The 21,162-nt window shown below is 40.2% G+C and overlaps 1 protein-coding gene across 2 annotated transcripts; it reads left to right on the top strand.

Annotated features, from left to right (window-relative positions):
• The first annotated feature begins 818 nt into the window (after window positions 1–818).
• On the top strand, window positions 819–20,901 carry LOC141017781 (uncharacterized). 2 transcript variants are annotated; one of them, XM_073492512.1, is made up of 22 exons: window positions 819–1,608; window positions 2,459–2,680; window positions 3,811–3,849; window positions 4,529–4,717; window positions 4,869–5,380; window positions 5,663–8,368; window positions 8,751–8,874; window positions 8,980–9,115; window positions 9,201–9,290; window positions 9,389–9,569; window positions 9,815–10,005; window positions 10,470–10,624; window positions 10,722–10,784; window positions 10,980–11,099; window positions 11,774–11,950; window positions 12,031–12,114; window positions 12,221–12,304; window positions 12,392–12,466; window positions 18,964–19,015; window positions 19,331–19,452; window positions 19,906–20,092; window positions 20,592–20,901. In XM_073492512.1, exons 1-21 carry the CDS (start codon window positions 1,054–1,056, stop codon window positions 20,050–20,052), a joined length of 6,024 nt encoding a protein of 2,007 aa, XP_073348613.1. In that variant the 5' UTR covers window positions 819–1,053; the 3' UTR covers window positions 20,053–20,092; window positions 20,592–20,901. The 2 variants fall into 2 exon arrangements, with proteins under 2 accessions (XP_073348613.1, XP_073348614.1); XM_073492513.1 differs by lacking the exons at window positions 19,331–19,452; window positions 19,906–20,092; window positions 20,592–20,901 and having other exon boundaries at window positions 18,883–19,009.
• The last annotated feature ends 261 nt before the right edge of the window (window positions 20,902–21,162 follow it).

Raw genomic sequence — 21,162 nt, 5'->3', positions numbered from 1 at the left:
CAGACTGTTACTTTTGTTTAAAGCAGCCAATGGTGCCTTGTTTGAGTAGATATGTCTTTGTAAATGTCTCCCTCTTGTGGTAAGAGCACAGATCCAGAGCCAGCTGCTCTGCATCATGTACTGTATTTGCTGTGAGTCATGCTCAAAAATCCCCTTTTGCCAAACATTTCAAATTTCATTTAATATTTTTTGCCTTGTTCTGTGTGTTGCATATTCATGTTATACATTTTAACAATTTTCTGTCTTGTGGTGTGCATGTATTTTGGTGAGTTTAATGCAAACATGCTCTCGAATAAATGTCATCATATATTCATTGGTACAGTAAACATCTAACTTGAGACTTTTCTTTTATGATGCTTCACTGGACAACAGCTGACCTTTGGTATCATGTAGAAAGGCTGGATACCAAAGAGAAATGATACTACTACTACAAGGAAGATAACACAACTACTACTGCTAAGACTGCTACTATTGTTATTCTTATCATTAATTATCAGGACAATACACATAAATAAAAATTCAAATAAATGCCCATTTTCCATTTCATCATGATAACACAAATGTAATGCTAGGATAATATAATAAATAGTGTTTTCAAAAAGACAATGCTGTGCAATTTCAGAGTTTATCAAATATGTACAACGGTAAAGAAAAAAAAGTTTAAAAAAACAGCATTTGTGAATTAAGACATTTAATTTGTATTTCTGAAGCCGGAAGTGGTCACGAATGACGTGTGACGTATTTCCGTCATCAGTGTGAGCCCTGCTCTCACTGGAGCATCAACTGCTCATCGATATCCCAATTTCTAAAGGTTTTCATAACATATTTTTACAGGCTAAACTTGCACATTTATTTCCCTAACTGATGAGTGTTACTTATTACCGATGTGGTATTTATAATATTTGTTTTATATGGCCTAACCTAATCGGGAAATGAAAATGTGACGTTAGCTATCGACCCAGGTATGTCTGCGTTAGCTAGCTTTTAAAGTCACTCAGGTTGCATGTGAGCACAGAGGCCGTGTATACCGCCACGGCTTTTTTTTTAATAACAATGTACCCGTCCTGGGGTAATTTTGGTGGACCCCAGTCACAAAACTATGGAGGGTCTGGGCCCCGCAAACAACCTGGCAGCGGTCAGTCAGCGGGGTTCGGCGGCTTCGAGCCTCCATCCACCGGCTCGATGTTCTCCAGCCTGCAGGAGCAGCACCTCCAGCAGATGCAGCAGCTCCAGATGCTGCACCAGAAACAGCTCCAGTCTGTGTTACACCACGGCAACAATGCTAATTCGTACGGTGCTGGACACTCGGGTGGGTATTCGGGGACATCGTGGCATCCAGAAGGAGCAGGACATTCAGACAGCGGGTTTGGGGCTCAGTCGTACAGTAAACAAGTCGAGACTCCTGGTCAGCAGACCAGAGACCCCGCTGCCCCTCAGCAGGGTCATGCACAGCCTCCTCCGCCTCCACCACAACCCAACGAGCCCCAGCCGGGTCCTCCCCCTCCAGAGCCCCCGTCAGTAAAGCCACCGGAGAACAGCGGAGCTCCCAAAAAAGACAAGAAGAAACAGACATCCACGACAGAAGAAGACAAATCCTTGCCTTTGCAGGTAATGTCTTGTATCTGTTTGTGTAGACATGTTTTGATGGGTTCCTGCTGATATTCAGCATTTTTATAATTTTTGGAATGAGTGTTTTTTGTTGCCAATGAAATAAAAAAATATTAGAAATGCAGTACCTTTTTTTTTTTTTTACTGATGCAGAATCCTTCTTCTCTCAGTTTCCACAACACTATCCGACGTCACAAGTAATAGCCGATCATCACTTAATAATCAGAATGTGTTATCAAATAAATGAAGTGGAGTAAAAGTATTAGGTAGCAGAAAATGGAAATACTGAAGCAAAGTACCTCCAAACTGTATATAGGTACAGTAATCGAATACATTGATTAAATTCTAGTTGGTTACATTCCATCACTGGTTATTCTCAACTTTGAGACAAGATTTTTATTTTTCTTTAAATGTATATCGTTCCAGTTATTGGTTGTTGGTCTCTTGGATTACTAATAATCTATATCGGTATCGGCCCTGAAAAAATGATATTGGTCGACCCCTTATAACGGCATCTATCCAGTCTAGTATTAGCCATTAAGTATGGAAATTAAAAAAGCAAAAAGCAGCTACTACACTACTACTGAACTACTTAGTCCAGCTCTAGGCATGAAGGGCCATCGCAGCAATGCCCTGCAAAGTATACACACCAACACCTGGACATGCGTAATGTTACCATGTCTCTTTCAGGAATGTCCTACTGTTGTTGTCAGCTGTGTGTATTAATAAATGTTTTCACCTCTGCAGTAAGTAGTGGAGTAAAGTAAAGGAGTAGGAGTAAAGTAAACAAAAAGAACAAGGTTCCTTGTGTTCATTTTCTGACAGATGTCCTTATAATTGTTTCACCCAGGATCAACAGCAACTTTGGTACAAACAACATCTTCAGAATCTACAAAAGTTAAAACAAGAGAGAGCCAGAAAGAAGCAGAAAGATGGTGATGGTCCAGTGCCACCACCCCCCTCGGAACAAGCAGTTCCTCCTCCTCCATCAGAACCACCAAAAGGCTTACCTCCTCCACCCCCTCCAAAAGAGGAGTCCCCAGTACCACCCCCACCTCCTGAAGAGTTAAGGGTAAGTATTCCTAAAGTGTTACAGAGGTGTATGTAAGAATTTAAACTCGAAAGTTGTATAAAACTTTTTGTGGCAACACATCCAAATCTCTGACTGAACTGGTGGGAGACAAGTTGTGTTGTGAGTGATGTGTGCAGCAGTTTTGACAAGTAAGAAGAATGCATGGAATAACTGAGATAATATTTCTGCTTCTTCTGCATTGATTTTTATCTCTTTTTAATCATTTTCTTTTTGTCATTTCATGAATCAAAGACTGATACAGATGGAATGAAAGAATCTAGCATTGTTCAGTCATATAAGCGTAGTAAGGTAGTAAAGCTGAGCCCTTTTTTGTATCGATGAGGGAAAATGATAACCTGCTTTCTTACATGTGTTATACAAAAATGTAAACTCTGTAACTTTCAGCTATCAGTATACTGCTCATCTGCATTGGGCTTTGACTGATACAGTGAGTAATTAAGATTAAGTCAGATTTTTTAAATTGAACAGTTTTATTCACTGTTTCAACGCTCTGACAACGACAACTGGTTAACATTTTCATTCTTTTCTGTTGCACTGTTATGATAAAATATTCTTCACCCACAAGATTTTTAGAACATTATAGCAATGTTTTAATATGTATTTTATAATCAATATTTAGATGCACTCATTGATGTTTCTTCTTTATATACTATAAACTGAACAGTGCTACAGATGTACTTTTAAAACAGTAAAGGAGAATAGTTTATTCTAATATTTATTGGCCTGATTTATCATGGCTGTACCTCTACTGGCACTGATTAGTTGAGGAACAATGACAAAAAAGCATCTGATTTGTACTTGTGCTTTTGAACCCTTCATGTATCCCAGATTGGTGAAAATGATTTGCATTAAATTTTTTGATTGACAGTAACCTAACCCCAGCATTTAAAGTATTTTTCTGTTTTTGTTACTTTTGTTTCTGTTCCAATGCTTAGTTAAATGCAATGCATAGGGTTTTTTTTTGTTTTTTGTTTTTTTTTGGTATTTGCAAGTGCTGTAGTCAACAGCATTTAAGAACACGCCAAATCCAGTTTTATATAGCGTATACCAGCGATATTTGATTATTAGTGGCTCTAAACATTATTTGTATTGTTTGCATGAATTTACAGAGTGAAAATGTAGGAAAATCGCCTACAGTTACAGACACAGTAAGTCCCACTGCCACTCTCCCATCAACATCATGTCCAAAAATATTTAAGCCGAATTCTTGTGACAGCTGCCATGTCATGAATTTGATAAATTCATAGGACTCAAGCACATTCATTCATCTTTCCCCTTGTAGTGGTGATAATGATTGTAATAATGACCGCCCCCCATTGATTTTACTTGTCGCAGATGCCCTCTGTAAGTTACAGAAGCAGAAGTAATGCACTTGTACTCATGTTTTAACCTTTCTCTTCTTTGTTTGTCGGACTGGGAATCATATGAAATTTTGCAGTATCAGTGCAATTTGAGTTTTGTAATGTGCAACAATTTGTAAGGATACCTTGATTTGCTGATTACTTGGTTAGACTTTCTTGTTTTTACAAAGTATGCCAAATTGTTTTAATCCATCAGTGTCTAATGACAATATATGAATACCATAATTTCGTGCCAGTTTTCTGTGTTGGACCATTTGGGATATTTTGGTTGAAGATTGATACTCAGGCCTGTTGGACCAAGTTACACATTGAGTGTTTGGAATGGTTAGAGGTGGTTCTCAGTAGTGCCTTGCTTCCATCAAAATAAATTGTCATCCCTTCCATCACAAGCTACCCTCACTTATGTCAAAATATTCTTTGTGAGTTACAAAGATATGTGTTGCTCCAATCTTGTCCATGTTCACAGCCTGAGGTCCCACAAGACCCAGAGGAGGCTGCACGGCTCCAGCAGTTACAGGCTGCAGCAGCACAGTGGCAACAGGTTCAGCAGCAGAGAGCTGGCTTACAATACCAGGCTCTGATGCAACAGCACGAAAAGCTTCAGAAGATCCTGGAACAATACCAACAGCGGATTCAGCAACCTGCAAACCTACAGGTAGTTAAATTGTGGGGTTTTTTTGATAATTACGATATGGCTGGTTACTGTGAAAGGTTAAAAGTGAAACCAAAAGAATAAAAAAAGATTGTGTGGGAGCCTGAAAAACTCAAAATGAATTACATCTTTTCCTTAATGTGCTTTTTTGCAGTCAATGTCTGCTGAAATGCAGTTGAGGCACTATGAAATGCAACAGCAGCAGTTCACGCCCTTATTCCAAGACTGGAATCACTCCTTCGTCCTGTGGCATGAACAGTTCAAGACCTATCCCCACAAAGACCAACTGCAGGACTATGAGCACCAATGGAAGCAGTGGCAGGAGCAGATGAACGCCACCAATGCCCACCTTCAAGAAAGGATGGCCACTCTCACGGCCATGGTGCCATTTGCCTCAAGCCAGTATAGTAGTGAGATGATGGGACAGTATGGCCAATACCCTGGACAAGATGTGCAAATGCAGCAGCCGTCAGGAACACCAGGTATGCAGCATTCCCCTGCAGCTGTTGGTCCTGGATCCCAAGGTCCACGGCCCACTGGCTTTGGGCCAAATTCAGAATCATCTACGGGACCCCCTGTGAGAGGAGGTGGCCCTGCGGTCTTAGTCAGACCCCCAGGCCCCGCAACCATTCAGCCACCAGACTTTAACAGTATTCGAGGTCCACGGTAAGAAGGGATTGTTTCATACTACTGTCATACTTATGTGATTGGCATTTTTTTTATTAAAAATTGTCACATTTGAGAAGGGGTTTCCAAAAGAAATATTATTCTTAAAACCAGTTGAGGGTATCTGAATGAGGTGGTCTCTCGAGGTAACAGACAACAGCACCTCATGTTTGCAATGAATATGCATTGTCTTATATTGTTAGGTTATCACTGACTTTCTCTAAAAGTAAGCTTGTTTTAATAATAATGTTCTCTTAATTTCTGTCATCCTACTGGTCCCAGTGGAAACAACCCGAGATTTGATCAGCCACAGCAAGGTTTTGATGGTCCTCCAAGATTTGACCAGCCGCAGCAGCGCTTTGATGGTCCCCCAAGGTTTGACCAACCACAGCCACGCTTTGATGGTCCCCCAAGGTTCGACCAACCACCGCTGCGCTTTGATGGCCCCCCTCCATTTGACCAACCAAGGCACAGCTTTGATTGTCCTCCCAGATTTGACCAACCACAGCAACGCTTTGATGGTCCCCTCAGATTTGACCAGCCACGGCAACGCTTTGATGGTCCTCCCAGATTTGACCAACCACAGCAACGTTTTGATTGTCCCCCCAGATTTGACCAACCTCGATTTGGGCAACAGCCTAGGGTTGAACAGACCCCAAGGCACCCTGGCCCCCCGCCTCATTTTGAACGGCCAACTGTGCCACAGAAAATACAACAGCAAGGCCCCCACTCAAAGGCAGAACCAACCACTAAGCAACTTGCCAGTATGGAAACTAAGACTCCAGGAAAATCAGCTGGGCAGTCACAGTCTGACAAAGATAAAAGTAAATCAGAACCAGATAAAAAGGGTAAAGTTGAGGATCCAACAGATGACAACTTGCACGGAACTGAGGGCTTTTTTGTCCAAGATGACCCCATTCCTCAGACATTACAAACAAACACAAAGACTGACGAAACTGATGGCAAAAATGTTTCTAACAATAGTGAAAAAAACAAAACAGTGAACAGCAAGCTTTCTGTGACTGCGCCTTCTACTGTGGGATCCATAAATAGTGCTGTACTAAATCCCCTCAAACCAGATGGACCACTGGCAAGCAAGAAACCTCCTCTGGTTCCGAACCCCCCCGGAATCCAACAGGAGCCACAAGCTTCTGAAGAAATGCAGTCAAGACCAAATCCTCCAAGGCCTCCTCTTGGTAGGGGGCGAGCCCATACCCCAGTGCCTGTTAAAGCGCAGGGAAGAGGACGTGGGCAGATGGGCTCTGGTGAGTTCAGGGGATCAAACACTGTACCGCTTGGGGAAACGATAGGAGAAGATGGGTCTTATGACTACATGCCACCTGAAGAGGACTTGGGGATGCCAGAAGAGCAAGAAGAATATCACTGGCAAAATCCTTCATATGAGGAGTATGGTGGTGGGGAATCGGAGGTGCCTCCTGAAGAAATGTGGATGCCAGAGGAAAATTACTTCCCAACAGATGAAGAATATTATGAGGAGCCAATAGCTGGACCCCCTATGGGGAGAGGAGGGCCCCCAATGATGAGAGGAGGGCCACCTATGGGAAGAGGAGGCCCACCAATGTGCAGAGGTGGTCCTCCTATGGGAAGAGGAGGTATGCCTATGGGTAGAGGAGGACCGCCTATGGGTAGAGGAGTACCTCCTATGGGTAGAGGAGGACCGCCTATGGGTAGAGGAGGACTACCTATGGGAAGAGGAGGACCACACCCAATGGGAAGAGGAGGTCCACCCATGGGAATGGTAGGTCCACCCATGAGAAGGGGAGGTCCCCCTATGGGAAGAGGAGGACCACCAATGGGAAGAGGAGGACCATCTATGGGAAGAGGAGGGCCAGTGGACAGGCACTGGGAGGAACCTGAGTCAGTGGAGTACTCAGAGGAAAGGGACCTTTATTGGGATGAAAGGAGACCTCCAATGAGAGGCATGAGACCTCTGTTTCCACCTGGCCGGGGTCGTCCCCCACGTGGTCATCCTGGTTTCATGCACCTAGGACGAGGACGCCCTCCTCACCCAGCACATGGCCCAATGGATCATGAGGCATTAGGCTATGAAATGGACACTGATGATACTGAAATGGATCCAGCAGGGCACCCCATGTACCATGGACATGACCCTCATAGCCATTCACTACATCCTGATGTTGGAAGAGGCAGGCGTCTCATGCCACAACCACCATCTCACGAAATGATAGATCCATTGGAGGAGGAGCCATTGTATGATGAAGGAATGGAGGGAGATTTGGGGTGGCAAACACCACATGGCAGAGGTCCTCCTCTGCCTCCACGTGAGACAATAGATTCAGGAGGAATGAGGAGGAGACCTATGGGTCGAGGAATGGCCAGAGGCATGTGGCGGCCAGAATATGAAGAGGGATATAAAGAGGGTATCATTGAGGATTATGGTCATGGGGAAGGTGGGTATCGCTGGCGGCCACCACAGGACTACCCCCCTGATGACTATCGACATGAGGCCAAGCACTATGAGTCTGAATGGGACAGAGAGCGTCCTCCTCCTGAGAGAGACTATCCACCCCGCATGCCACCATCAGAACCCTACAGAGATGGCCATTGGCCAGAGGAAAGAGAAAGAGGTCCCCCATATCCATTTGATGAGCGTGACAGGGGAAGAGGAGAATTTAGAATCCGTGAATACGGAGATGAGACCCCGTACCGACAGGAAGAGCCACCATACCCACCACCACCTTCAGAAAGGGATAGGCCTTCAAGACTTCCTCCAACACCAGAGAGAGGGTACCCTGCTAACTACGAGGATCGTAGGGCTCGCTATGAAGATCACAGGGAAGAACATCCACTGGATAAACCTTTACCTTCTGTTGCGCCTGTCACAAACTTGCCAGAGAGCTCAGTTGATCCAGCGGCACAGGGAACGAGCGGAGCAAATGTACTTGCTCTCTCCCAATATCAGCATGAGATCATCTTGAAAGCTGCCCAGGAACTGAAACTTATAAGGTAATTTATATTCTTTCATCACTGATTGATAAATTGCATGATTGGGTCACACAAATTAGATTCTGGTTAGCTCGAGTGGAATCTAGCAATGCAGGCTGCAGTGTTGTTAATATTTGCCTAGTCATTGAAATGTCCACCTCTGAGACTTTTCCTACCACCAAAGAACGTGGGAGTTGAATGGAATATTTATTATGGCACTCAAATCATCCAAAAATTTCAACAAGTTCAGCAGATGTGGCTTTGAACACTGCAGTGATGAAAGCAGATGGCTGTTTTATTTTATTGCAGCTCTAGAATTTTAATAGAACATTACCTACTTTATGTTCAAATGGATTTTGAAGGACTTGAGGTGAACTTGACCTCTCTTCTTTCTGGTCCACAGGGAATTGAAGGAGGGTAAAACACCCAGTACTGAACCTCAGCCTCCACCAACTGATGTCCTGCCTGAGCTTCCTGCTGGTCTTCTTGGTTTGGAGATCCCACCAGAAGTCAGGAACGTTCTGAAGGTAATTGAATTTGTATTTATTAACAATTATTTTAACCCCAAGTGTAAGAGAGCATTTCTGTATTTAACTTTAAGATCTATATCATATCAAATATGTCATCCTTAGGGCATGACTGCTGCAAGGACTGCTTCAAATGAGTCCTGGGACACAAAGCCTGCTACCACAGATAACCACCCATCTCTCTCTTCTGCATTCACACCTACGGTGATTCCAAAGACTGTGGATTATGGACATGGGCATGGTAGGAGTATTAGAAATAAACAATATTGTATGAAACTGGCTAAGTTTCAGGACATTGTTGGTTAAATTCACACTCAATGTTTCAGAACCTGGAACCACTGTTGAGCGGATCTCTTATGGTGAGAGAATTGTGTTGAGGCCTGACCCAGTGCCTTCAGACAGGGGATATGAAAAAGGTGAGTTCAAGTTTTTAAAGCTGATCTTTCTCTACTCCAACAGAAAGTTTTGCACTTTTCTAACCATTGTTCATTGATGAATGATTTAATTCTCCTAGAACCTCTTGGTCCCAGAGATCCTTACAGCAGAGACCCATATTATGACAGACGATCTGACCCTTATATGGCCCGCCGGGAGTACAGTAGAGAGAGGGAATTATACAGAGAGAAGCTTCCACCTGAATATGAAAGAGAAAGATATGAGAGGGAGCGCTATCCCCCAAGAGAGAGGGATGAAAGGTACCAAGTTTCCTCAGTGGCTCTGACACCCTATTCTCTCCAACCTATGGGAATTGCGTTGCTTCAGAACATATGTAATATTCTTTTCTATTTGTCTGTTTTTGATTCAAGCACACAGTCCATGGTTGAAGAAAGGTGAAAATCACATTGTGTCATACATTGTGATTAGTCAACAGTGTGTGCCAGTTTGAAACAATTAATTCTGTTGATGAAGTGAAACTTAATACTGCTCATCCTCTGTGTAGATCTCCACTGGCACCTCATTTACGCTCAGGATACAGGGAGAGAGATCGGGATCTTCGAGAGAAGGGCCGAAGTATCAGTCATGATCGAGATGAACATTACGGAAGGTCTAGCTACGACAGACCACCATATGAGCGCACTGGACTCGACCGCAGTGGGCCTGAAAGTTACAGCCATAGCTCCTCACCTTATGGTATGTTCAATCCCAAATTCGTTAATGAATGTGTCTTCACCTTCAGGGTTTCCCCCAGAAAAGTTTTTAGGCCTGGTGGCAAGTATCTGTTGATTGAGGTCGGCACAACGACGTGGTGCATGTCTGACCAACGAAATTCTCTTTTAAACCGCATCCTGGTACATGCTTAACCAACAGATGTGTCTCGTGAGACAGTCATTTACTGGTGTGCTTAGTCCACTGAAATCAAATTCGAAACATAACTGGCAGTAAGGATGAATGGTCACCCTTTTTATTTTAGGAAGTTAGCTGCAGATAATTAATGAATTATTTTGACAGCAAATGTAACAGCCTCCTGCCTGTATGGAAATAACAAAATGAGGAAGAGGCTTTGTTCCATTGTGTTGTTACTAATGTCGTGTGTCCAGAAGTGGAAAAATAATGCCATTTAGAGAAATGTTTGAATTGCAAATAATATCATACAGTTGACAGAAGAAGTTATCCAGAGGACCGAGGACCTCCCTCTGCACCACCCCTCCCACCTCCACCTCAGCCACCTCCAAGAGTCAAGAGAAAGCCAGAAATCAAGAATATCGACGATCTTCTAAAACCACCTGGCAGATCGTCTCGACCTGAAAGGGTACCAGTTACTGTTGTAATATATCTTGATGTAACAACATCACATTGTTAGTTATGTAATATTAAGTACTCATTTGAGCGCTGTATTGTATGAACAGATTGTCATCATAATGAGAGGGCTTCCAGGAAGTGGAAAAAGCCATGTCGCAAAACTGATACGGGTGAGTGGATTCCTAACAGCAAATCATAGTGTAATATAATTATAATGTAATGTAATAAACTTTAACAATATGCAACAACAGTACTCATAGAGCATGTTTATATGCCTTCCCCAAAACATGTTTTTGACAGCAATAAATAATTTATATATTTATAATTTATTTTTTCTACAACTAAATCTTTTTGATATTTTTAAGGATAAAGAAGTCGATTGTGGTGGTGCGCCTCCAAGAGTTCTTGTTTTGGATGACTACTTCATGACGGAGGTTGAGAAAGTTGAGAAAGACCCAGACACAGGGAGAGGGGTAAAAACCAAGGTGAGTCTGACCTGCAATAATAAAGTGGCGCTAAGTTGTAGTACCAGAAACTTAAATAGATATATTCTCAGCTTACTGATGCCTCTGTATGTCATGCATAAGGAGAGCATCAGTGAGAAGATTGGCTTTTTTATGTATAGTTATTATTGTTATTTTTAATAACTGTTGGCTAAGTCATAAAATTAAAATTATTCTTTGATTGACAAGGTTGAATTGAGGGGTCAAACAGCCTGAGGAGGACGTTTCTCTGTAGTCTGTTGGTATGGTACAGCATGAACAAAAAAGTCACTTGGTGGAAAACTACCACTTTTGTCCATAGGGGGCGCCACAGTCAACATGAACGTTTCTTGTAGTTGTAGTAGTTATAATACTGTTTTTCCATCATATTTTCATGTGCGTGTTGAAGTACTGCATTAGAAAAGGTTGATGGAAACGACAAAGTTCTGAGGTAGCTAACAAATTTAAAAAAGTTGACAGAGGTTGAGAAAGTCGAGAAAGACCCAGACACAGGGAGAAGGGTCAAAACGAAGGTGAGACTGACATGCACCAACAACAAAGTGGTACTGTATTAAACAGTTAGAAATTAAGTCAGCACCTGCGAGCAACATCAAGTGACAGATGCATAACAGTTATTGTGAACATAGACAATGTAATACAAAAAATCTGTCTTTCAGGTTCTTGAGTACGAGTATGAGCCAGAGATGGAGGATACCTACCGGAGCAGCATGCTTAAAACATTTAAGAAAACTCTGGACGACGGCTTTTTCCCCTTCATCATTTTAGACACTATTAATGTCAGGGTGAAACATTTTGACCAGTTCTGGAGTGCAGCCAAAACGAAAGGCTTTGAGGTGAGTTGTGTTCATGAATGAGTTTTTTTTCTCCAAGCAGCTCTTGGCTAAGGTCTTGTTTGTTTTTTGCTTATTTCAAGGTGTACCTGGCTGAAATCACTGCAGATACTCAGACTTGTGCCAAGAGAAATGTCCATGGACGAACCCATAAAGATATAACGAAGGTCTGTAAGACCAGTTAGCTCTCCCAGATACATTTATGAAAGGGGTGAAATCCAGTAAAGCTCAAACATAAAACATACACTTTATAATGGATGTTTCTGTACACAGATGTCGAACAACTGGGAGCCTTCACCACCTCATATGGTGCGCTTGGATGTCCGGTCCCTGCTGCAGGATGCTGCTATAGAAGAGGTGTGGTCTTCAATACATGACAGGTTTCATGATTTTATAGTCCTCTATCAATAACTGAGTTGAGCTAACATGTGCATCTGTTTTTAGGTTGAAATGGAAGACTTCAATCCTGATGATGAACCCAAGGAACCCAAGAGAGAAGAGGAAGAAGAGGGTGATCTGGTAGGAATTTTTTTTTTTTATTTATAGCCACGTAGATTTCAGCATCATTTCCACATACTGTATTTGAACATTGCTCATAAAAATTAAGGGAACACTTAATCGTCACAGAATAACACCAAGTCAGTTAAACTTCAAGGATATCAATCTGTCCATTTATGAAGCACAAGTCATTGTGAATCAATTTTACCTGCTTTGGTGCAAAAGAAAGTGACAACAGGTGCAATGGAGAGGCTAAAGTAAGACAACCCCTATAAAGGGAATGGTTTTGCATGTGGCGGCCACAGACAGTTGCTTTCTCCTTATCCTTCCTAACTGATTCTGCTCTAGTTTTGTGTTCTGTTAGTGTCCTTGTCACTACTGGTGGCATGAGGACCAGTATCTGCTCCTTTGTGCAAGGAGGAACAGGAGGAGCACTGCCAGAGCCCTACAAAATGACCTCCAGCAGGCCACTGGTGTGCATGTTCTGACCAAACTGTCAGAAAAAGACTCCATGAGTCTGGCATGAGGGCCCGACATCTTCTACTGGGACCTGTGCTCACAGCCCAGCATCGTGCAGCTCGATTGGCATTCATGAGAGAACACCAGAATTGGTAGGTCCTCCATTGGCTCCCATTCTTTTCACAGATGAGAGCAGGTTCACACCGAGTACATGTGACAGGCATGAAATAGTCTGGAGAGGTGAATGTTACGCTGCCTGTAACATCATCCAACATGACTGGTTTGGCAGTGGGTCAGTGGCAGTGATAGTCTGGGGATGCATATCCTTGGAGGGTCGTACAGACCTCCATGTCATAGCCAAGGGTTCCCTGATTGCTACCGGGTACTGGTTCCGGGATGAAATCCTCAGAGTGATTGTCAGATCTTACACTGGTGCAGTGGGCCCTGGGTTCCTCCTGGTGCACAATGTACATCATTAGATGTACATCAAGATTTTCAACTTGAAGAATACGTTCATCAAGATCTGATCTGATAAGTGTTCCCTTATTTTTTTTGGAGCAGTGTTTTTCTATCTACCACATGAGGTTTATCCAGAAGTTAATATTAGCATTAGTGTTTGAAACATATTGTTTTGTTTTATTGACCAGGTGAGTTTTTAAATGTCACCAGAATAGGTGGAAATCATGGAAAGTCATGGCTTAATTAGTTCAAAATCTCTTTCACTTCAAGATACATTCTTATCAAATGATTTAATACAAAATAAAGATTTTAATTTTAAAAAATCCAGATTGAAAAAAAAAGACGAAAGCAAAAAAATCCTCACATGACAGCCTTGAAAACATGTCTGTTACATCTGCGAGTAAAACTTCCTGTAGCGGAAAATGTTCCCATGCATAATCAAAATCAACTGCCCATTATTATCTTTTAATTTTTACAAAATCACCACAAAGTTTCATAATGAAATGAGATGAAATGATTATTGATATCCTAGTTTAATGTCCTTTATACATAAGTGCAAATTCAATTCACAAATTGTAGAATGTTTTTTCCACATCATATTATAAAATACTTCCCTATCCAGCACTTGATTACAGTGTGATTATCTAAAAGCAGAAAACCTTTGCCGCATGCATTTGCAAACTAGCTGCGTATACTAGAAGAGTGCGCCAACATGTTTGCATGAGGTGTTGGAATGAAGAGGAGACAATATGCAGGTTTCAAAACACCAGCGATGTTTGTAAGTTTCAAAATGAAATTGCCATTACTAATGTGACTGCAACATACATTGTCCATAGTGGAAACAAAATTCGTAATGGAAGCGGTTAATAGTTTTTTCAAAAATTGTAAATCATAGCGACCACTAGAGGTCCTTAAGAATACAGTCATACATGTGCATCAAAAATAATAGACTGATGGGTATGCAGTTTTATGCTAGATTAGCTGTGGACGGAAAGATGCACAAACAAACACACACATATGACCAAAAGCACAATCGCCTCCAGGCTTTCACCGGAGATAAAGAACTAAGGGTAGGAATGAAATTGCATTTACTCTGGACAGGTGAAGAAACAGTGTTTCTAGAACTAATCTTTTATAGTACCTAAATAACATGTTTTAAGGGTTTTTATGTGGGTTGCAGAATAAACAATCAAAAATATTAAATATTATTTCTAGAGTTTCCTCAAAAAAATAGTGTTTTTTGTAAATTGATTTTATAACTGTATAGTAAATTTCATAATAATTTATTGATGTGCTTTATTAACCTGAAAAAGCTTCTTGTATTAAAGTTTTTTTGTATTTTATTATTTTATCACATATTATATGCAATTCATGTTATCATACAAACATGTGATCCTGCCCAACTCTTAGTAACTGATAGAAAACACATTTGTGGCCTCAAGACCTACAATTTTGCATAGCTTTTGTTCCTCATGCCAAAATGCCAATTAAAATGTATTTTTCTTTGATATTCTTTTACATGATGCTTTTTAAATGCATCATGTAAGTTCCAACACTGCCTCATGGCACCACTGAGCTGTTCACATGGTACAGCACCAGCATAATATCCATTGGAAAATAACATGAGAGATTGCTTTGCTTTGTAGACCATTCTAGCATGAAAATCACATACAAGTTCAAGCTCTTTACAATTTCGTGTCCGCCATGTTTATTATGCACCTTATTATTGATGAACACTTTCTTTAAACATGACTAGAATTCATAAGCTGACTTTGACAAGACTGTAGTGTGTGTATACAAAACATAATAGAAATCCACTGTGAACTTTGGATGAAGATGTGAATGAAGATTTGAACACTGAAGATTTTTTTTTTTATTCGTAGTACCCTATGAGGTACAACTAAGTGCGCTCTTGTAGGTATGTTCGATGAACGCTGTGAAATTTTCAATGTTTGAGAGGAATAGGCAGCGAAACATGATCAGTTTATTGTTGGTTATTCGTCTAAACATTGTCACCGATTTAAGCTGAGAAAAACCTCTTTTAGAATTCTTCATTTATCTGACTAAAAAATGAAAATATGCTTTGGATAAAATTAGAAGTAGTGACTGAAAACCTTAAAGATTTGAACTCCGCATTACCTGAGACATCCAGACATCCAAAAAATATGATATTGTTTCTACAGCCTATGAATAAAAATGTATAGCTGTTATGTTACAATCAGCCAGTTAAGACCTGCAGTTCCACTCAGTGCATGCAAGTCTTCTCCAAACATTCCTTGTTTTATTTTGATTGTAGTAGCAGTCAGAGGCTGAAATAACATCAACCCTATCTTTAAACCAAAACTTTTCACTGTCTGATATGCAGGTCTCAAACTGCTGTATTGTGGCCCTGCACTGTTGAGACTTGCCAGGTTTGAATATAAAAGGTTTTGATTTCATCTTTTGTTCTAAGTCTGTCTTGACATCTTAGATAAACTATTGTGGATGAAATCAAGAAACATTTACAACAAAAGGAAGCTACAGATATGATCGTAAATGTTTAGATATAATCTTACATCAAGATATATTAGCATCAGCTGTAGTTTGATAATGGGCATGTTACTCATACCCACACACGTCTCCATTGGAATGAAGTTTTCAGCTTCATTAAACATTTCTCTGTACATGTACTATTTTTTGTAAAGCTTTTTTTTTCAAGACTTGTTATCCAGAACAACTGTATCTAGAGCCATCAAACATGAAACGCCTAATCTAATGAAGCTATCTGTGCACACTACCCAAAAGAGTCAACTTTGACAGGAAGAATTATCTTAATAATCAGATGATTATTGTGAATTGAAAACCATGATTGTTAAAATCTCTTTCTTGAAACAAAGGTGGTGCTGCACCATCTGACTCTGCTGTAGCACATCATCTGTTTTAATGTACCACACCCGTCATTACAGTTGGATGTGGTCCGATATTTTTGTGTTGCACCTGTGACCACATTTAACAGTGATGTAGTGTTAGACAAGACCGCACTGTTATGTGCTTTACTACACACTGTGTAGACGGAGCATTCAGAGGCTGCTGCCTGGCAGTGCAAACGGGACGTACAATCTTGTCTGAATGTAGTTATTCCTTTTTAAAGAGCTGAATATTTTTCTTCTGTTTGTCTTCTATGTATATGATCTATTTATGAATTATCCAAATGGACCCTGAAGTCTGCTCTCTTGTAAAGCAGCAGGTTGCCTCCTGCTTCAGCTTTAATCAACAAACTTCAGTTTGCACATTGAACTCTGGCCTTAAATCTGTGCACATGCTGCTGGAAGTTGAATTTCCAGCGGTGTATCTTTATCATTTATTCATGTTTGGTTTTTCCCAATTGTACATACAACAAATGGAGCAAGACTGGTATTTCCAGCATAATTCTACACACTTTGAACATTGTTACAAAGAAAAAAGATAACAATATACGCCTATGAATATATGGAATAAAGATATTCAAAGCTTCTACACATCTGTAAAGCTCACGGCCGGAGCCGTGAGCCACCGTTGCCCCAAGCCGCTCTGCAAGCCGACCTAGAGCCGGTCGCGGTGCACCGCTGCCGAGGAAATCCGCCCGGCACAGGCGGAGCGTCCTGTCAGGGAATTGCACCCACATCAAGCGGCCGTCCCCTAACGTCAGACAAGAGACATGCCAAAAATCCTGGTTTTCTTGTCTACACATAAACACTGAAAACGATGTTTCTGAATATCTTCACCCTAGCAGAAAAAAAAGCTTTGTTTTAAGAAATACCTGTGTATGTGTGGACAAGGTCTGAGTCTGTTAAACCTGAGCAGAAGTCTAATCAGGAGAAATAAACACACACCTGTTTTGAGTTTTAAGTTTTGCACAAAAAAAAATAATATGTTGATCGATATGGATTACATCCTGAAAGCAAAAGAAACAAATAATGAAATCAACAAAACACCACAACAAATATTGTCCGATATAAAAATAAATGCATAAACATGAATATATTTTAGAATACATATCTCATGTTTAATTAAACAATTTTATCATAGTCATCAACCTGCACTGACCTAATACTAATAATACGGTATTTTTCTCAAACCTTTCCCCCATTCCTAGCTCAAGTAGCTTGATTTGATTGCTGACCATTTCACCTGGATTATTCAGTTCTTAAAAGCTAGTTTAAACTTTACCATTACATTTTTCCTCACAAAACATGGAAGGTCTTTTGCTGCCTCAATTGGTTAGTTTGTTTGTGTCATTGTGTGATTTTAGTGTTTTAACATGTCATTATGAAATCAAACTAACCCCTTAAAACGCTGAAGTTCAAAGAAAAGACACTCCCGTGTTTCTGTTAAAATGACTGTTTTTGTCAATACAGTCTGGTGGCTTTGAAGAGAGCGATATAACCGCTTTTTCAATAATCATAAATGATGTTAGACATACACAACCTCAGCCTCAGTCAGTGACAAGCTCTTTTAGTGGATGTAGTTTGACTGGATTACTTTGCAGCCATTGCAGCTCGTTTTGTGCTGGCTGAGGTGATCTACTGGACCAATTTCACACATTTTTGTACCTATTAATCAAGTAGACACTAAAATATGTCAAAAGATTTAAGAGGAAAAATATGAGGCATGTAGGAACCCAATGACAATAAAAAAATCTAAACATATTTTAACAAAAAGAGATAAATTGACCTCAACATGTAGTCATTGCACCTATGAAACCAGTAACATTTTGACAGATTGCAACTGTAATTTTGTTTCACCATTTGTTGTGGAGGCTCTTCACTGTCATATTTCCAGGTTATAGCAGGGTTTAATTCATAGTTGAGCCTGTCTTAGATAAAACAATGATTTACCTGTTTTTATTTGGAATAACAAAGGTTTCAAGAAAACTTCCTCCAAGATTAACAAACTATTACTCAAGGTTTAATTGCATTTACTTTGAATGTACATATATTGTAAGTTTCTAAATAAAAGACATTTGGTGTAGTTGACACTTAAGATAATAATAAAGATAATAAATGTGTCAAAAAAATACAATAGTGCGTCTTTAAATAGGAGCTGGCTGATGCTGATAGTGGCCTGTCAAAAATGTGCCATCAGCCAAATAGCAGATTTGACAGTTGAGGATTATTGAGGGAAAGCACACAGTGTGCTTTTTTTAGTTTAGTTTAGTCAACACTAATATTTGTGTAAAAGTTTGAGCAGCATCACTGCAGACTGCCACAGGGGCAGATTATTAACTCACACTGTCAAACTGCCGATTTGCTTGATAATTGATTGATTGATTAATGTTACATTTCGGTTCCCCAAAGTGGAGCACAGCTGTTGTCCACTACTTTTCTTTTGCATGTAGCTAAGAACAAAGGCTTAGTTGAAGATGTTAGTTTCTCTAAACCTGCAAGATCAAAATGTTTGCATGCCATTTTTAAATTGTCTTAACTTGAAAAGTCCTCATGCTGTCTCAACATTGACTTGTCTTTGTTGTCTGCTGATAAACCAGTCTTCTCTCTTTTCAGCCCGTGCCTGGTTTCTCTCCCCCTCTCATCCTTGTATCACCCTGATGTTTAACCGTTGCAGTGTTTCTTTATAAAATACAGGGCTACATTCCTAAAAGCAAATGGGAGATGGACACGTCTGAGGCAAAACTCGGTAGGTATTCCTTTTTGTGGGGCTTTTTTTTAATGAGTGACCACCACAGTTTGATTCATGATGTTTATGATGTGCTCTAGCTGTTTTTTTAATAATGTAAGTCAAGTCCTTGAGGAGAAAAGGTGCTATCATTGAATTATGACTCTCTGTCTCTGTGCATGCAGCATGACAAAAACCTAAACTGTTCAAATATCTCACTTTTTCTATCTTAAGAAAACATGTATTCATATACGGTTGATTGTACTGAGAAAATGAAAAGAATCAGGTTGTGCAAACCTTTTATTGGACCTGAACAATAATCCTCCATTTGTACAGACAAATTGGACGGTCTGAGGGGCAGTGGGAAGAGGAAACGTGAAGACATGGCAGGACTGGACGACTACCTTCAGCTGCCAGACGACTATGCCACACGGACGTCTGAACCAGGAAAGAAAAGGGTACATTGACCAGAGTTTCCATTAGAAAAAAATGGTGCCGGTCACCGTGTCTTGGCAGATTTCAGTGCCCTCTGCTATGCATCACCAACCCAAACCATCAGTATCTGACGACCTAGGAATGAGACTCAACAATCAAGTATTTTTTTGAAAGAGTAGAAAGATGGTTAATTGTTGAGACTTTATGACATTATGACTAAAGAGAAAAAAAGGTAACTAACAGATAATGTAGACCCTGAAATTGACACTTTGCAGAGCTGTTGCTTGTGTCATCTTAAAATCTGTTTACCAATGAGGCAACAAGAAGATACTAAATGTAAAAATCCAGGTACTCCAGTTTTTAATTACAGCATTTGATCCAATATTAGATATAACATTATGTAACTGTTGTATTTTCTATATTCATCAATATCCTGGTTATAACACAACACCCCGGTTGCTCTCCTTTTTCTTCAGGTGCGATGGGCTGATCTTGAAGAGCAGAAAGAGGCAGATAGAAAGCGCGCTATTGGCTTTGTGGTGGGTCAAACGGACTGGGAGAGAATAACGGACGAGAGCGGACAGCTGGCACAAAGAGCTCTCAACCGTACCAAATATTTCTAAGAAGATAATGTTATCCCTCTTTTATCCCCTTCATTGAAAGGTATGTATGTTCCTCTTTTGTACAATATTGTCAGGATGGCTTTAGATGCTACTGTTAAAAACTTAGAGCAGTGATCATATTTGTGTTTTGGGGATTATTACCCAAATTGTATGATTTAGGCCTTATTACACGATCTCCATTGAAAATGTATTTATAAAAACATTTTTTAATCCAGTTTGATGTCAACATTGTTCAGCAAGCCATTTCTTTTCAATTTCCAAGCTTAAGCACAGTAAATGATAATGAACAAGTGCTATGAATAATTCAAGTGACCTCACTATATTTTGTTGGTGGCGTTTATTAAAAACAACAATATTGACGTCTATGATGATACAAATACAGTTGTTACAGTATTTCCCTTTGTATAAAGGGATTGAAATGTTTGAATATGCCTGAATTTACATAACTTTTATTTAAAACATTTAAATTTAACTTAACTGATGCCAAAAACAAATCTGACTTTAGTCAAATTATCAATGATTTCTTTTTCTTCCTGCAGGTGTCCAGAATGTGAAAACATTGAAGCTTACGTGAGATTCGTTGAGGTGACATCACCAGTAGTTATCAATTTAAAGTTATACAGTATGAATTAGAGATACAGTATAATTTATTTCTTATTTTTAAACAGGCACTCTGTTAATTAGATTTGTAGTTTATGATTGTGTTCTGCTTCTTCCGGTCATATATCCTGTATTCAGTCATGTTCCCTGCTGTTTTATACTCGTCATGCTTTCTGTACTGTATACCTGTAACACTGTCACTTGGTCCATGCAGACTTGAAAAAAGACAATAAAAGTTTCACAAAATGACCTACTTGGGGAGTCCTTCTTGAATTGTTGTTGAGTTGTGTATTTGTTAACACAACAGCAGAAACAGAATGTGCTGGAATGTAATCAATTACATCTGCCTGACTTCACTTGTTTGTCCTCTGTGACATGTTTTAAAGACGGTATATCACTGTGTATGGATAAGTTAGGAGAGTGGAGGTAAGCGATAAATGGTAACATTACATTTTGGTTGTTTTCATATGCATGTGAAGTCTCCACTTGCGTCTATATTGGCTTGGAGAG

The sequence above is a fragment of the Pagrus major genome, chromosome 22 (assembly GCF_040436345.1).
Source record: "Pagrus major chromosome 22, Pma_NU_1.0".
Lineage (NCBI taxonomy): Eukaryota > Metazoa > Chordata > Actinopteri > Spariformes > Sparidae > Pagrus > Pagrus major.
Note: the sequence above shows the minus strand (reverse complement) of the source record. Positions and strands in the feature narration are given on the sequence as shown.

What these genes read in the sequence shown, in the direction of transcription:
- LOC141017781 (XM_073492512.1), top strand. Translation starts at nt 1,054, where the DNA reads ATGTACCCGTCCTGGGGTAATTTTGGTGGACCCCAGTCACAAAACTAT. An exon ending in AACAGTATTCGAGGTCCACG is followed by an intron (nt 5,381 to 5,662) that starts GTAAGAAGGGAT and finishes TACTGGTCCCAG; the next exon opens with TGGAAACAACCCGAGATTTG. An exon ending in CAGGAACTGAAACTTATAAG is followed by an intron (nt 8,369 to 8,750) that starts GTAATTTATATT and finishes TCTGGTCCACAG; the next exon opens with GGAATTGAAGGAGGGTAAAA.